Source organism: Poromitra crassiceps, assembly GCF_964638095.1.
Source record: "Poromitra crassiceps genome assembly, chromosome: 16".
Classification (NCBI taxonomy): Eukaryota; Metazoa; Chordata; class Actinopteri; order Beryciformes; family Melamphaidae; genus Poromitra; species Poromitra crassiceps.
In genome coordinates, this window is record NC_139645.1 from 13201649 (window position 1) to 13219557 (window position 17909).

The 17909-nt window shown below is 47.4% G+C and overlaps 1 protein-coding gene across 1 annotated transcript in view; it reads right to left on the minus strand.

The window, feature by feature from the left end:
- herc1 (HECT and RLD domain containing E3 ubiquitin protein ligase family member 1) overlaps window positions 1–17909 on the minus strand; it is a 96846-nt gene that overhangs the window by 47908 nt on the left and 31029 nt on the right. The window contains exons 23-40 of the mRNA XM_083653036.1: window positions 15883–16198; window positions 15159–15279; window positions 14926–14977; window positions 12880–13151; window positions 12216–12422; window positions 9643–9763; window positions 7862–8099; window positions 6882–7054; window positions 6416–6571; window positions 5951–6057; window positions 5749–5859; window positions 5491–5661; window positions 4954–5193; window positions 3801–3884; window positions 3024–3586; window positions 1124–1769; window positions 463–736; window positions 39–249 (exon numbers count right to left, since the gene is read on the minus strand). Coding sequence (XP_083509162.1) covers window positions 39–249; window positions 463–736; window positions 1124–1769; window positions 3024–3586; window positions 3801–3884; window positions 4954–5193; window positions 5491–5661; window positions 5749–5859; window positions 5951–6057; window positions 6416–6571; window positions 6882–7054; window positions 7862–8099; window positions 9643–9763; window positions 12216–12422; window positions 12880–13151; window positions 14926–14977; window positions 15159–15279; window positions 15883–16198 — 4063 coding nt within the window. The remainder of the gene's footprint in view (window positions 1–38; window positions 250–462; window positions 737–1123; window positions 1770–3023; window positions 3587–3800; window positions 3885–4953; window positions 5194–5490; window positions 5662–5748; window positions 5860–5950; window positions 6058–6415; window positions 6572–6881; window positions 7055–7861; window positions 8100–9642; window positions 9764–12215; window positions 12423–12879; window positions 13152–14925; window positions 14978–15158; window positions 15280–15882; window positions 16199–17909) is intronic.

The following is a 17909-nucleotide window of genomic DNA, read 5'->3' on the forward strand; positions in this document are numbered from 1 at the left end:
TAGCTCGCTGACAACGCGTGCATCCATTATTTTCCGACCTGAGCAGGCTGAGGGGCATGACGCCCGGAGACTCGGAGGCAGGGACCGTCTCTGTGTCCGTGACGGGTGTAGTAGCCGTGGTGGTGTCCTCCAGGGAGGAGCTCATGAAGGAGGTGGTGCTAGAGGCAGAGGGGCTGGTGGTGACTGGGGTCTGCGCCAGCTGCTCACCCTCTATCCCTTCCCCCTCACCCTCTGGCTCACTTCTCACGCCTATGGGAGATAGCAGGGTAAGAGACATAACGCTAAGCTCTCTCTGTAGTCAAATGGCTCTAAGCTGTAAGAAACAATTACCAGGTGAAGCTACCGTCTGTATCAATCAATCAATCAACTCTTTATTGACAGACACATAAGGTCCAATAAGAAGACACACAAGCAAAAAAACACTACATTTAAAACAAAAAATATATATGTATATTGTCTCACCAGGCTTGACCTTCCCCCCACTGGGCTCCTCCAGCAGCCCGCTGACGACGAGCTTGTAGATCATGGCCTGTGCCCGTTCCAGGTCCGCCAGGCCCAGGGCTCGTTTGATGGGCGAGCGCATCACCGCCCGCTTCACCATGTGGCGCATCAGAAACTGCAGGGCCGCCCGCATCTCCACCTCCTCTTGGCACACTGGCGAGGTGGCAGCCGCGCTGCCGCCGGGGCCGGCGTTGAGGTCAGCATTGTGCCCGCTGGGCACCGCCTCTGGTAGAACCTTGACGTTAGAAGAGCAGATAACTTTAACATAAATCAGACGGTATTTGAACTGGATCGCAAATCAGAAAATGTGTGTTTCCGGTATTCAAGAGTGTACTGGATGATATCACCCACTAGCCTGGGTAAACCCAGGCTTACCCTGCTCACGAGTCACAAGCTAGTGACTGAGAACTCTGAGAGCAGGTCACATGGGGGCTGGATTTACCCAGGCTAATCACCCACACCAGCCAGTTGTTTCTGTAAGATTGATCAATCTTTTGTTCTAATTATTATTTCAATTATATATAAATGATAATTGTATTGTATTGCCATGCAAAAAAAAGTAAAGTTGCTGTTAAATACTGTTAACTGCCACTGTGTGAGTAAGCCTAAGAGGCTGTGGTACCTTTGGTATGAGCAGCAGCTCAGCGTACTTGCTGCAGCTAAGCAGCGTGCTGAGAGCCTTCATGGCCCCCAGGTAGAGGTAGGACAGCTGCACAGCGTGGATCTCCGACTGGGTGGCAGCAGACGGAGGAGAGGGCTCATGGTTGCGGGCGCCATGTTCATGACCCTTCTTCCTGTTCCCCTCGGCAGGGGTGTGAGGAGCTGCGGTGAAGAGGGTCTCGCCGCCGCCCACCCCAGCACTGACCACAGAAGAGATCTCGTTCTCCGACTTGGAGTTGGGCGCCGCGTGCGCTTTGACCTCGTCCAGGCTGTGGGACACACGCAGGTCGGAGGCCGAAGAGATCGGGACCGCGTTGGACGACGCTCCGACGTTCTCTTTGGGTTCGTTGCGGTGCTGTCCGTCGTTGTCCGCCTTATCTTCGTTGCCGGTCACCTCGTGGCCGGCGGAGGCCGCGTTGCGATGCTTCTTGTCGTGGCGCCGGGCGCTCAGTTTGGCGGCGGCGTCCTCGTGGATGCTGGTAAGGTAGGTGAGATCCAGCAGCAGCGAGGCGGTGAGGCCACGGAAGCGTGCCACGTCGAAGGGCAGCGGCTCGCATGGCTCCAGGTTGTACAGTGGAGTGTCACTAGGCGACCAGAAAGTTGGGAAGCTTTAATAGAGGGGAGTGAGAGAGTGAAAGGAGACAAGGGAAGGAAACACAAGGTGAGGGAGAGGACAGGAGAGAAAGAGCATAGCATGCATGGCAAAGACAAATTAAAAAGATGGTATGCGAGAGTACGACATGAAACCATAGAGGCCATTTACACCTGGCACGCACTAGCATGCGTTTTCTCTGATCAGATTGCAATCAGATAGTGCTTGACCACATTAGCCTGATTTCATTTACACCTGGCGTTAGCATGCGTTTTGGGTGATCAGATTGCAATCTGATTGCAATCTGATCACCCAAATTGAGTGTCCTCTCAATCCGCATACAGTTGCTGTATGCAGATTGAGAGGACACATTGCATTTATACTTGTGTTCAATGTGTACACATCTACACAATGTATCGCTGACCATAGCATGCACCAAAAAAAGGTGTCCTCTCAATCCACATACAGTTGCTGTATGCAGATTGAGAGGACACATTGCATTTACACTTGTGTTCAATGTGGTCGCAATGCGTCCCTGACCACCTCCGGAGGTGATTTGGCCAAAGTGGCCGATCAGATCGCAATCCGTCTTCAATGTGTCTTGGGGGCGTTTACACCTGCACTTTCAAGTGGTCAAGCACTATCCGATTGCAATGTGATCACAGACAACGCATGTTAATGCCAGGTGTAAATGGCCTCATACGGTTTGGTGAGTTACTGGACATGCAAAGAGGGGAATGAATCCATAGTGGTGCAAAAGTGGAAAATAACAGTGGGTGGATATATGAAAACGGTAAATTTGATTAAGGGAAACTTGGGGGGTAAATATTTTGATTAAAAAGCGGTGCAGAGGATGTGGGAAAGAGGCTAAAAGAGGCTAACAGTGCAGAAATCACATTCAACTCTATTTCTCCAGGCATGTGCTCATACTGCTGATAACCGCATGCCTACACCACAGCACGTTTCACAGGAGTAGCCATCGATACTTGAGAACAGAACCTCACGGAGAGCACTGCTGTTGGACCATCTCTCTCTTTCTAGGAATTAAGAAGGCTCATTTTCTTATTGAAAATAACGATAACCTTTCTAACCAGTTTCATAGGCCTACAATTCTCACATAGCTTTTACCCAACGGCAGCGATATCCAACATCTTCACACGAGTGCATTCAAAACAAAGGTAAATTCACACGTAGCTGACATTTTGGAAAAATATGGAAGGCTAATATAATGAAATCGACGAGAAGAAGCCTAACTCTTTGCACCCGGTACCTGATGGTAATCTCTGCCTCGTCCCACTGCACCTTGGCCGAGGTGCTGCCTTCCTTCACCACGCCCAGCAGGGTGGCGTGCCGCCCCGTCTGCTTGTGCACGCAGCGCCCGCCCACACGGAGGCCTGCGTCGGCCCCGCCGATCACCGCCAGCACCGGCCACACCTCCGTGCACAGCGTTCTCAGGTGGTGCTCCGACAGCTCCCCGAGGCCGTGCTGGCGCCCGTGCCGCCCCCGCTCCTCCTCCGGCCGCGCGGGCGTGTCGTGGCTCTCCCGCTGGGCGTCGTGCTCCTCGCGGCTCTGCACAGAACGGCTCTTTTTCAGCCTCTGACCGCCGCCGCCGCCGCCGGCCGCGCTGGCCGACTCTCTGAAGCAAGGCTTGATCTTGTGGAGACGTTCCACCATGGTCTTGTTGATGCGGTGGGTCCAGTGGTCGGCGCGGTGTAAGATGCGCACGAGCTGTGTGGTGGCCTCGGCGAGCACAGTGGCTACAGGGCTGCAGACCGGGTCGCCGGGCAGGAGGTCTCTGGGCGTGCCACGCATCTGCATGTCACAGATCTTAACCTAGAGACATTCAAAGGTAAATTATATATAAACTTGGAAAGAGATTACTTTCAGTTAAAATGGGCAGAGGTGTGCCAACTCTCATATCTAACACTAGGTGGCTTGGTTGCGAGCTTTGAAAGCCATAAATCTGAGCACCTCATGTAGAGTGTGAAGGATTTTGTCACTTGATGTCTAATGAATCACATGGTCTCTCTGTGTCTCCATCTCTTACCTTCTCTCCTGGGTTGCTGCTGTAGAACATCACACAGGGATAAAGCTCTGTGGCGTCCACATCCTCAAAGGCTAACTTTGGCTCCTGTGGAAACAGTCATCATAGGTCTCAGTGGACATACATCTGTGTATATGAGATGTGTGATCATGAGTGTATGCATGTGCACAGCAGTGTATCATCCCCTGTAATAAAGGTGTGATTTGGCAGAGTTGGTGAGATAATAGAGGAAAGTTTAAAAATCACACCCAGGTGCTGAAGTAAGCGGTGCAGGCGTACATAAGCAACCATGGACTCAATACGCCATTGAGCTTAGTTAACAGGTAAAAGTCACGCAGATTCCAATGGTGCAAACCGCATTGAAATCTGTTGTTCGATTGCGGAGATGGATGTGTTTAAATGCGTTAGCAAGTTTAGCAAGCTAATCGGCTAATCTGTGTGTGTTGACGAGCCGCCCCCCTCTCCGTGTGTGTGAGTGTGTGCACATGCGTGCATGTTTCACCGGCTTTGAGCCCCAATGTCTCTCCATTCACTCTCGCCTTTACTTAACCACCAAACGACACTCTCTCTCTCTCTCTCTCTCTCTCGCTTGTGGAGCCGAGGGGAAGGGCCTAGGCTACATCCTCTCATGCATGCCACGTATAGAAGCGGCTGCAGCGCTTAAAGATTGTAAAGTCTTATGGTTTGTGCAGGATGTTGACGTTTTGATGAAGACCGTTTGGTCGAAACGTCAAATAAACTGACCTGGGAGCTGACAAAATACCAGTGTGCGGACTCTATTTATTTTCTAAGTTCATTTGCCTTTTGTCCTGCACCTGACCTCCTTCAAGCGGATGTGCACGCCCTACTTCTTTCTTCATTGCGCAGGATGTTAGACATAGATATTTTGCAAAACGTATATATTTTTTTTTTAATAAATATATCTATTTTTATTACTATTGTATGACTTTGAAGCGCACACGAAAGGCTTTTAGAATAAGATAACTATGAAGCCTAGATCAACAAGTCTTACAAGATCAACCAGTCATACAGAGGTTTGCTCACTTTGGGACAGTCCCATATCACATGAGTACAACATTAGTCTTTACAGTTGAGGCAGTTGAGCTTGATATATGATATATTGACCTAGTGAGGTTCATTCCTCCCCCACCCTCACCTCTCCGTTCTTGCCAAAGGAGATGGTCCTGGCCTCCATGTCCAGGACGCAGGTGATGAAGTCCCCCTGAGTGAAGCTGCTGAGGGTCAGCGTCTGCTCCCCGTTGTGATAGAGGTTGCCGCTGTAGGCCCGGTAGAGCCACATGTCCGACGTGGTGCGGTGGTTAAAGTCGTGCACGGGCCATCGTGACACGCCCACACATGTACCCTCGTTGCCGCGGTTCTCCTTCACAATGTAAAACTACAAGGGTGAGAGAACATGAGATCAATGAATGCATGCGGAATGTGTCTTCATGACATCATCAAGACACAGCTCGCTTGTACATTTGTGTAAATATCCTCTAAATCATTAATTAACTGAATTCAGTTTTCTGATGTAGCTAATTCCCATATATAAAAAGGTTCCTGAAATGGTAATGTATGTATAGGCAAAAATATAGATGATTGCAAGATAAAGGTCATCTGAATGGACTAGTTTATCCCATTCTCCCTGCAGCTTATAAAGATAGCTTCACGGCCCAGCGTGACAACACTGTACCTTCCACTGGTAGCACCCAGAAGAGATACCAGTGGAGGCCAAGCCATAGCCTTTGCCCCCACTGCCGTGGGTCAGTCCCTGGCCATTCTCCACCACACAACACTGAGCCTTCTCTGGGTCAAAGGACACTTCCTGGATGGGCAGGTTCTCGTCCTCCTCCTCTGCCTCTCCCTGTGGATGAATCCAACTGTCAGTCACTCAAACAACGAATGATATTCCGGGAAATGGGCGGGAAAAGGAGGGTGGATGGTTGTGCACCTGTAATTTGAGCTCCTGCACTTTCTCTTTGATCTGGATGGTGTGTTTGGCTTGAGCGATGGGAGCTTCCCACATGCAATCAGACAGCAGGGAGAAGAGGCGCTCCACCACCTAGAGGAGAACGCACATGTGAGCTGGCTGACAGAGACAACCGTCTGTTACTGTGGACTTCGTTTAGAGCCAACAGAGTAAGATACAGTACCTGTGTCATTTGGTCATCCTCCACATTGGCCTCACAAGCAGGCAGCACAGCCTCCAAAACATGGAGAGCTAGAAGCCGGGTTCTCAAGTTCCCCACCAGAGGGACCCCTAAAATTAATAAACAGACAGTTTGAGAGGCTGATACGTTTTATTTTTTACTTTTTATTCATGTTTTCTTTTCTTTTTTGCATATTTTTTAGCGGGGGTTCCTATCTGGAGGAAACCCCAGGAGAGCACGGGGAGAACATGCAAACTCCACACAGAAAGGCCCCTTTTGATGACCCCACTTGGGTTGTAGGCACTGAGAACATGGGAATGGGGACACACCCTCAGCGCCCACAGCGTCCCAGGTGGGAATCGAAGCCAGGACCTTCTTGCTGTGAGGCGACAGCTGCGCCACCGTTCCCCCTGATATGTTTTCTTTGATAGAGCTTTATCTGGGTTGTGTTACACAAGTTGGTTGTACCTGAGCAGCATTTCTGGGCAGCGATATTGAGTAGCACCTCAGTCCATTTTGGGGAGGCCATCTTGGACTGGATGGCCTTAGAGGAAACCACTCTCCTTAGGAAGACTAGGAAGTCTCCCAGGTGCAGCTCCGCTGTGTGCTGCTTGCGCAGCAGAGCTAAAGGATACAACAAACATTATTACTGGCAGCACATTACATGTAATGCTATACAAACCTACCTTCATTGAGTTGTTTAAAAGGCCTAAGTGTCAAATGCAGAGCATCAAAACATGACACATATGAATGCACTTATAAAGGTCACAAACATGTTGACCCTGTATTGTACATGTTACATTTTTAACTGGCCAGGGGACTAATAACTTGGACCAGTGGTCAGGGGACTAATCACTTGGACCACTGGCCAGGGGACTAATAACTTGGACCATGTTATGCCAAAGTGGGTAATCAGAGAAAATTGCGTCATCACCTCTCAAGTCTTTCTTTTCAGAGTCAGCAATGTCCTCCTGTTTGGTGTCTTCCTGGTCTTTTCCAGCAGTGAGCAGGCTAACCCCTGCCTGAGAAAGCAGGTTCTTCAGCTGACTGCAGAGCAGGTCCAGCAGGGACTGAACCACCTTAGGACTCAGCTTGTCCGCATATGTCCTGCAAAGCCAGAGAGAGACAGGGATTTTGGTTCGGCCATGTGGTCCATATTTTAGAGGCTGGCAAGAGACAAGAGATGTATGAGGGAGGGTACAGTATCTCTAGATGGTTGGTGACATCCATCATCGTTCAAATTTGGCTGTGGGCTTTAATAACATAGGTTTCTGTGGTGGGACAAACTCAAAATACAGTTATGCTTGGTCTCCAGGGACGTTAACAACAACACATGATAAATAAGTGTCACTTATCTTATCAGTGTACTGGTTCATATTCAGTTTCACAGCTATACTAACACCACACATGGGACCTGCCCTGTTTCATTTCAGTTCAGTTGAAAAGAAAACCTCATGTGTGCGCATCTTTGATTTTTTTTTTTTTTTGTCTGGGTTTATCAGCGATTTATGACATCAAGTGTTGTAAAAAGGAATCTATTATGAACTAACATGGACTTGGTTGTATACATTATATTATCTCTGCTGTATGAATGTGATTGTACAATATGAATCTAAGCAGTTAGAAATGATCTTAGGGCTGGGGGGACAGGAAGGACCTTTTTTCTTTTTCTTTTTCGTTTTTGTTTTGTTTTGAGGATGTGTTGATTGTTGTTTTTGTTGTTTTGTTCTGGTTGTCTTGTTTTAAAAAAATGGGAATATTAGGGGAGTACTGGGACTACAGACGTTTCTGTACCACTGTCTTGGAAAGATACTGTCTGAATTGCTTCCCTGATTCTTTGTCTAAAATAAAATATATTTAAAAAAAAACACCACACCTACTCCGATCCAGGAGTTTTAAATCTCTGTGTCTTACCCGGTGCTAATGGCCAGTATCTGCAGCAGGCGCGTGGAGGCCACTTTGAGGGCCGTACTGAGCTGGGACACGCCGGGTTTGTGCAGCAGCTGGAGGGGCTGGCCCAGCATGGTCTCTGTGCCACACAGCTGGGACAGCACGTTGAGCAGCCCGCTGGAGATGGCCAGGGACACGTCCACTGGCTGATAGCGCACACTCAGCGCAAAGACAGTCACCAGCAGGAGGCGCTGCTGGGCTTCTAGGGTGAGCAAGGAAAGGCAAAGGCAGGAGAGAGGGGTCAGGCATGCTGATGGCAAAACCTATCCAAGAAGATCAGGGGCCAGTTGCACAAAACACCTTAAAGGGGCCATATTATGCATTTCTTAATTTTGTATCATATATATGTTGTTACAATCTTGGATGGTCATATTAAACATGGGCTAAGCTTCAAATAAATATGTGAAAGTGTTTTAATGTTACCCCCATGAACCCCCCCTCCCGCCCATGAACTCTCGTAGACGAGATGACATGGATTTATGCCGATTTTGTGCGAGAACAATAGTTCTAGTGACGTCAGTAGGACTTGTTACCATGGTGATGCCAACTTTGCCAAGCTTAGCCCGGGCCCGCGGCGCGCGCGCCCTGCCCCTCCCTTCCCTGTTCTGACATTCCAGTAGACTGCCGCATTTCAATCTAGTATTAAACATACTATTGGTTCATGTTGGAATAAAAACACTGGTTGTATCGATAAATATGCACCATTACTACTACAAAATGAAAAAATAATTTTGAAAAAGACCGAAATAACAAATCAGGGGGGAAATCAGCGTCAGGCTGCCTGGAGGAAATCGTCACTCCTCGCCTGAGAGCAAAATCTCCAAGGCTGTGAGGACGCTGTGTTTGCTGCAGCCAAACGTGCAGTGTCCCCTCCGTCTCCCTCTCCCTCTCTCTCCGTCTCTCTCTCTCTCTCTCTCTCTCTCTCTCTCTCTCTCTCTCTCCCTCTCTCCATGATTGTGGTTTGCAGTGGTTCTCAACGTGGGGTCCGGGTCCTCTGTCTGGGCAGAGGTTTGCGCAAACAAACTTTTCACCCCGCTGCTCGCCTGGAGTATTTCGGAGGGTGGGGGTTCTTAAAGGGACAGGACCTAAAACAGAGCGTTTCAGACAGAGGCTGAACTGAAGGGGGCAGTGAGAGCCAGTACAAGATAAACTGAGTTTTTTAAACTATGAATGATGCAATAAGTTACTCTACTGGAGGCCAACAATAAAATAATAATACATTATATTAGCAAAATATGGGCCCTTTAAGTTAAGATTTTCCTTAAGAGTCCGAGTTGAGGTTTCCATAAAATAAAATCGGTTGCACAAAACCCCCTTAAGTCTTCTCCTTAAAATTAAACATTTTAAAGAAAACTTAAGGACAAGACATATGGGTGTTTTGTGCAAAATCTTAACTCCAAGGTGTTCTGTGCAACCGGCCCCTGGTCCTGAGTATTGCAGCATTTTCAATCCACTGTAGTGAGCTTAATTGAACAATATTGCCATTCTGAAAGTTTCCCCCTTGTGTTTTCTCATAGACATGCATCAATTGGTAAGAACAAGTGAAAGCAGATCACAGGTCCATATCCACTTGTAAGTAAAGCTGCCATTGTTGTTGTTGTTGTTGTTGTTGTTGTTGTTGTTGTTGTTGTTAATGTGATGGTATTTTGTGATAACTGACAATGATGTGCATCTTAAGCATTCCTGCATCATTTTGGCATATTCATATAGTTATTGGGGCTCCAGACTAAAGCAGATTGCTGTACCTATGTGGTGCTTGTTGGCCTGCAGTGCTCGCTCCAGTGTGACAGACAGCTGCTGGTAGATCTTATGGACAGCTGTCTGAATATCCATCTGGAGGCTCCTCTTAGCTGCTTTTACACCATCCTGCAAGAAAAGGGCACGTTTAAGCAATACCACACGAGAGCGAACGCTGTTGTATTCTAATATCGACACGGCTGCGATTTGGTCGTAGCCGAAGCTGACGTTAGCTACTTTGAGGTTAGCAATGACAATTTCAGCTTACCGTTCATAATTAAGGTCAAACGTATCCATATCGCTGTCCCTACAAGGTGTGCGAACGCTGTTTGAACTCAGTTTAATCGAGGTTACAGCTGTGAAGCGGAGTGATCTACACAGTGAAACGCCCGTGAGTGATGCTATACTGAAATATCAGCACGGCTGGAATGCCTCTTGACCAATCAAATTGCTCGGTCGGAACTAACTGTTATATAATAAGGCGTAGATGCAAAACATGGACACTGCTGTTTACTAAATCAAATCGATAGCAAACAGTCAGGCTTCTCAAGCCATTAAATCTGGCTGAAAACGAGAGGAAATGTGTAATGGCGGTTTGTAATTTGATTTTAACACGTTAACTGCCAGCGACGTATGCATACGTCAAGCAGAATCCAACCGTTAACTGCCAGCGACGTATGGATACGTCAAAAAAATCGTTTTTTTTTTTTTGACGGTGGATCCTTGATCTGGCCCTTTTGCATCTTCTATTATACTGTTAGAGCCGCCGGGCGTGTGCAATCCATTCCGCCGACCCACTGAGTGGCGACGGTGCTCAGACTATTGAGTGTTGTTTGGCCAGAAACGCACGCATTCCAGCTGAGCTCAACCGAGGACCCAGAAGCGAACGAGCCTCATTCTCATACTGTAGGCGAAAACCTTTCACACGGGCGCACCCGTGCGCCGGGGGCTTCCACAGGTGGACTGGGTGGAAAGCACACTTTGAAGCGCGCAGCATAAGCCTAGAGTCACACAAGGCTTCGTCAAAGCTCTCAACCGAAAATCCAAGAACGGATTAAGCCACATCCATGCTCGCCGACGAGGGACCGCCAGAGAGAGGCTGCTGCTCACTGCTCAGACAGGCAGGAGAGACTCTGGCTTGTGACTGACAAACACGGAGACACGCCCACGGAGGGAGGAGTTGTAAGGAGAGGGGGTGCGGGTGCTGCTATGGAGGAAATTACTGTTCAGAACTATATTGTTTATGTCTGATGTCTCACTGATGCCAAAAATAAATGGTTAAAGTGACTGTTTGATATTGAATTTCACAAAACTGCGATTATCTCAGCTTTTTGTCTCAGACGCTGAAACCATGCTGTACTCAACGGCTAATATCTACATAACTACTAACTCTACAAACTAACTCTTTTAGACAGAGAAAGCACACATTCTATTAGTACTTTTGTGAACTTTGTGTTGACAAACTCCAAGCAGAAAATTATCCTTGGCTCTTGTAAAATGAGCCAGAATCCTCAAAAAAACCCTCTGGCAAAAGCTACCTACAGTAAAAAAAAAAAAAGGCTGGCAGTGAATGTGTTAAGTGGGATTTTTCAGTAAATAAAAATATTAAATTTTAAAGTTTCCTTGGTAGTAGCAGTGTAGTAGTGAAGACTAAATATTGGTAGAAGACTAAAATTAATTAATTTAAAAAAGAAAGATTTGAGGCTTAACCTGTCTTCAATTGCGCAATTAACATCAGAGAGCTTTGTGCAAAGATGCAGCCCCACCTTCACATTAATACTGGTAAGTATTTGGCCATTGTTATTGGTATTATTGCTGTAGGTGAATAGACCCTTTTCACGGGGGCCATTTGTTTCGAGAAGGCAGGGTAAACACAGGTGCAAGCAAAACAGTAATGAGGGTTTCCAACTTCCAATCGTAGAAGTTGGAAACCCTCATTAGTGTTTTGTTTGCACCTGTGTTTACCCTGCCTTTTCGACACAAAATGGTCCCCGTGAAAAGGGTCTATTGGGAATCTCTCTCTGAGGCTGCAGGGTGCAGTATTCCGCGCTATCAATCCTGCATATGTCTCGCCCGCAGCCACAGTGTGTGCTCTTCACACACAGGAGCAACTGGGTCAACGAGGTGCGTTTTCTCTCTCTCACTCGCCTCTCTCTCTCTCTCTCTCTCTCTCTGCCACTACTTGCACATGAAAATCCTCAAACTAGATGTGGCTAGCAAGTTTGGTCAGGATGTAGAAGGGCGTCGTGGCCTAAAAGGTTTGGGAACCGCTGAGTTACACCAAAGACGATGGGATTCAAGCAAGACGGCCCAACTTCAACTCACTTCCTGTCATTTTGTCACATGGGTTTTGCCCATGGCTTTCCACGGACACGCCCACTTAGGGTGACTTTCGGCAGGTCTGAGTCAATGGTTGACCACGCCCATTTAGGAGACTTGCTGCTACCATTTGTTAGAATTGGCGGGGCCTGCGGTGACCCATCTATAGTAATATAATATCTATGGTTACACCATCACCATAAGAACCCACAAATGGAGAGTATACCCCCCTACGACCATCAGCATGTGAGCACGCTCATACCTGGTAGTGGTGTAGCTGGACGCTCTCTCCCTTCAGCCCTCCGGGGCCTACGGTGCCCAGGCCAAAGCAGCCAGCCAGGAACTGCAGCCTGACGGAGGTGAGCAGGGAGGAGGACTGGAAGGACCGGCCTGCGCTCCCAGGCTGGCTGCCTTTCTCCTCCATGCCAGAGATCAGCACCACGATCTGGTGGAGTGCTTCCAACCGCAACTGGAGAGGCAACACATCACACTGGCTAAATGGGTGCTCTACACAGGGTTTGAATCACAGGTGTAACTTCGTTCCTGGTTTGAACAATACAGGCCTTATACAGGGATGTTTCTCTTCAGGATTTTATTTATTATTTTTTCTACACTATGCTCATTCATTTCTGATGATCTTTCGTGTTCCTGATCACATCCCAACGTATGATACATTAGAATATCAATATAACCCCTGGTGCGCATTTTCAACAACAACAAAATATTTTAATTCTCATATGACATTATACCAAGAAAAGTAAGTCAGTTCAGAGTAGAGTAGGCAGACTGACGGCTGTTTTAAGTGTCTGTCGACAGTGTCTTATGCTGTAAAAAAGACACAAGACATTGTTGACAGACACTTGTCGTACAACCATAAAACAGCCTCGAGGCCCCAGCCATTCCTGAGACAATGTCTTCGCCCTCACCTCTGCCCGGCTCTGCTGCTGTTCCATGGCCATGATCGTCGCCTGAGGGCTGGTGGACATGCTCTCTTCAGGTTCCTTGAAGGCTGGGGCCAGGCCCACGTCCCCGCTGATGAAGCTGACCATGTTGTCGATGAGAGCGTGGACGCCCAGCGAACGACTGAGGTCCAGGTCCGACTCGTCGTAGGAGTGAGCCGAGCTGTAGCTCCGCTGGCGGCTTAGCTTGGCCCGGAACCACGACTCAGCCAGAGAGTCTGGTGAGCTGTGAAGCAGACCTGAGTGGAGGAGCCGGAGAGAGAGAGAGCAGCTTTTAAGATACATCAACCTATGGGATGGCTCTTCTGGTGGATGGACTAAGTTGCACTTTAAGAGCTATGTAATGCAATGCATTTTTACTCTTTGAGAGTTCATCCAAGAGCCAAATACTGAATCTTCATGCTGGCACAAGCCTTCATCAGCCATTGAGAAGTCATCTATATAATGTGTGCATTGTTCTCCAATACCAGATCGAGGAAGAAAAATGCTGCAGTCGACAAGTGAAATGGGAAGCAGGGCCGGTGTCTCAATGCAATGACTTTTTGTTTTCTTCTTCTGATATTCCTCCCGTTTTCTCCCCAATTGCACTTGGCCAAAACCACCCCCCTCTGCTGCTCAGGGGGGGGAGTTGTAGACAAGCACATGCTTCCGCCAATACATGTGCAGTTGCCTCGGTCACGAGCTGCTTCTTTTCACCTGACAGCGAGGAATTTCACTGGCAGGACGGAGCGCGCGGGAGGACGATGCTATTCCCCCCCAGTTCCCCTCCCTTCCGAACAGGCGCCCCGAGTGGAAGCGCTAGTGCAGCGACCAGGACGCACCGGCTTCCAACACACAAACATGGGCCAATTGTGTCTGTAGAAACATCTAACCAAGCCGGGAGTACCACTGCCGGGAATTGAACCCGGTTCTCCGCGGTGGTAGGTGAGTGAAAATGATGCACGCTGCGCAACGGCCTGGAACAGAGGCTGATAGGACATGTGGCAACCATGCATAATACATCCTGTAAAAAGAGTATTTTCTGCCACGCACCAGCTCATATACTTATTATATCACAACCTCCACCTGCGTGCTGTTCCCAGATCAGGGCTGTGTGTGTGTGAGCTGAGTCCAGTGTGACAGACAGCAGACAAAGACAGGGTGAACACACTGCGGCAAGGTAAATACAGCATTCATTTTCTCATGTCTCTATGATATAATAAGGATATGAGCCGGTGCGTGGCAGAAAATAAGCTTTTTACAGGACGTACATGCACGGTTACGACATGCGCTATCGGCCTCTGCTCCAGGCCGTTGCGCAGTGATTTCTAGCTCAATCATAGCTCAATACTGCATTATTTTCAAAAACTTCTGTTCTGGGTGACTAGTTTAACATATACTAAGCTGAAAATAAGCTCCAGGTTATTATTTAAAAAAAATAGAAAATAAAAATCTCCTTCAATATAATAACAGAAACCACTTAAGTTGCAGCATCGGTACTAATGATGTCTTTAAAAGCGCAACTGGTAAATGGAGGAAATGTATTCAGCAGGGCAAACCGGGGTCTTCATAAGGTATGTGCCACCATTGTGCAAAAATAACCGGAACATTCCAAGCAGAAGAGAGAGCTGTTATTTGTACAATAGGCACAGCTACCGGTAGCTCCTTCATTCCCCTTCACTCTTCATGTGATGAGTTAGATTATGTAACATTGGCGCACTACGAGGAGGAAAGGTCAAAGGTCAAAGGTGGGCCCTCATTGTGACAGATGAATTGGGGGGGGGGGGGGTGCATCGCAGTGATGGAGGTATGAGCTGGCTTTAACAAGAGAAAGAGACATGCCATCGTTTACTTGCTTGGAGCTCCTCTTGTGTTTGGGGCTCAACTGCCCCAATAGGAGCAAATAAACTATAATCCACGCAGAAATCAAAGGACAGAGAGACAAGAGTAATGCATGATAGACGACAACTGAAAAAAACTGTATCATCCTTACTTAAAAAAAAGAATTATACATTTTGTATGAAGGATTGTTACCTCTCTTTTTTTGAGAGAATGCTAAGTCCAGGTCTACATTTCTCCTCCCACTCTGAAAGAGAAAACAACAGACAAACCCAATATAGCATTCAAATCGCTACCGTCAACTCTTGGCAGGCACTTCATATACACAAAAATACCGATGTGTTGAGACAGGCTATTGTGAGTGTTTTATGTCTGTGTGTGTGTGTGTGTGTGTGTGTTTTATGTCTGTGCGTGCGTGCGTGCTTTACCAGGGCGTAGCCCTCATCGTCTGACTCTGGCTGGGAAAGATCCGACTCGCTCCTTGACTTCATCAGTCTGTAGCTGGGGCTGCTCTGCACCGAGCGACTCTCTGCACTCAGACTCTCGCTCCTGCGTGCACACAAACACATCACAGTGTCAGGTTTGTTCCTAATTTTTTTTTTCCCTGATTTTTTTATCCCATTTTTATCTCCTATTAATTTAATTTATTTATCCTGGTTGCTGCTCCACCCTCTGCCGATCTGGGGAGAGCCGAAACTGGCTCCATGCTTCCTCCGAGACATGGGCAGTTAGCCAGCCGCTTCTTTTCACCTGACAGGGGAAGCTTCACCGGTGGGACAAAGCACGTGGGAGGTTCACGCTATTCCAACCAGTTCCCCTCCCTCTGAACAGGCGCCCTTTTTAGGTTTGTCACAATACTACCATTTCTAACTTCCATACCCAGGAAAATATCGATACTCTACTATGATGTTTTCCATACCACACAAGGGGGGAAATGACAACACATCAAGAGGCATAAAAATAAATGAAGACAGATGGACGGAGAGACGCACGCTTCTCTCCATAATCTAGGCCCGATCAAATTAATTAAACATTTTTGCACTTAAACAGCAGATTACCCCTGCTCTAGTCATCAGCCTGTCAGAACATTTTTAGCTTGTCTACGCAAAACAGATGCCGCACCCCAGTCTCCGACGCGGACGGTGCTCTGACCTGGTCATGAAGCTCAGACCGTCCTGTGTTCCGGCGCCGGCCGCCTGAGCCTGGCCCTCCTCCTGGTTGTGCTTGGTCAGCTCTCCCAGCACGGGGCTCACCCCCAGCACCAGCAGGGCACAGCGGTGGATCACCGAGTTGCAGGCCGCCGTGTAAAGGTCCTGTCCCTCTGGGAGCCCCGCGCTGCCCCTCCTCTCCTCCTGTGACGGCACGGCTTCCTCCTCTCCACCTCCGCCTCGGGACCCGGAGCCGGGGCCCAGGCCCGTGGTGCTGCTGCTGGTCCGCTCTCTCTCCCGGCTGCGAGCTGCCTCCCGCGCTGAGAGGAAACATTGAAAGATTTCTGTGTTGTGCGACACACACGCACACACACACAAAGACAACACCACACAGACAGTGCTGGGTTAGAGCAGTGGTTCCCAACCTTTTTTGTCTTATGTACCCCTTGAGCTGTTTTTCCATGACAATAGTACCCCTCACTCATGCGTGTTGATGAATACTACAAGTAAATCTATACAAAATATATGTTTCACTGAACTGCCGGTGTTTGGGCTTTATACGGTAGTTGTTTTTTTGGCCATTATCAGTAGCAGAACAGTGTAGCAGTTGACACTTGCCAGCAGAACTAGTTGCGGCACACACATCACATTTTAACAATGGGCTTATGAAATTACTTGGAATATTTATATATTTATTTATAATTTTGGAGGTATTGTATTCCCCAATCATTCCAAGTACCCCCTGCAAGCTGCTCAAGTACCCCTAGGGGTACACGTACCCCTGGTTGGGAATCACTGGGTTAGAGGACACAGAGAGCAGCACACTGAGCTAAACCCATGCAACACCCATCCTCGCCTCATCACAGGCCACAAATCTGACGCACGCTGCTAGTTTCATCTAGTCTATTATTGCACTTACATGTATTGTGGATATTATTAGAATATATATATGGATGCACCGATATGCAAATGTTAGCCGATACCGATAACCGATATTAACATTGCTGTTATGGCTGATAAACTATATTTACAGATGTCAATATGATCTGTATGAAAACAAGTTTCTATGATAATCAAATTTTGTACATACAAAAACTGTGAATTTGAAAAAGGAAAGTCTTTCATTATCGTCAATCATAGATTTACCGCATTGCTTCCTCTCAATGTGAAAATTACCGATAGCAGATATTAACATTGCGGTTACTTTGCTCATCGGACCGATACTGATATATTAAAAAAATGACTAACATTGGCCGATACTGATATGATTGACGATAATTGTATTAGCAGACGGTATGTATGTATATGTCTTAATTTGATAAACAATGATCACACAACCTGCTCAACATTTTTAAGGGTTTTCTTACATGACATCTGCAGCTACCACAGGTCTGGCAGAAAACTCCAAAGTTCTCCACTTTTAAATATTGTCTAAATGATCATGCTGATGAAGGGGGTTATTAAATTGACAAGTACCTCTAATTCCACCAATGTACTGTACGAGTGTGTACACCTGCCTGCTCAGTGTGTCATTCAACTTTCAGGAAGATGTCATGCTGGATGCTGGTAGGATTACATACATGCTGATCAACAGAGAGTAGGAACACCTGCTTTTTCCATGAAACCAATTGGCCAACTGCAATCAGGGCCTAAAATTCATTTTGCGAATGGGGGGATTTGCAAAGTGAATTTTTTTAAATGCTTCAGATAGGCGGGATTTATAGACTTTGGAGGGGATAGGACAGGTGGTTCTCAACATGGGGTCCGGTGACCACCACGGGTCTTTGACGGGGTCCCCACGCAAACTGATGGATTGTTAAACTTCACCATTATTTAATTTACAAGAAGCTAACTTAGAGGCTAAATTAGAGAATGTAGAAGAATGGCTATTGTGACTATAGTTTCACTGTCACCTCTCTACCTAATTCTTTATGGGAATTCTGGACAAAATCATATCCAACAATAAAAATATTTTCAGATTTGGGTCAGAGACACACAATATCATCAAATGGGGGTCTGTCGCCCTAATAC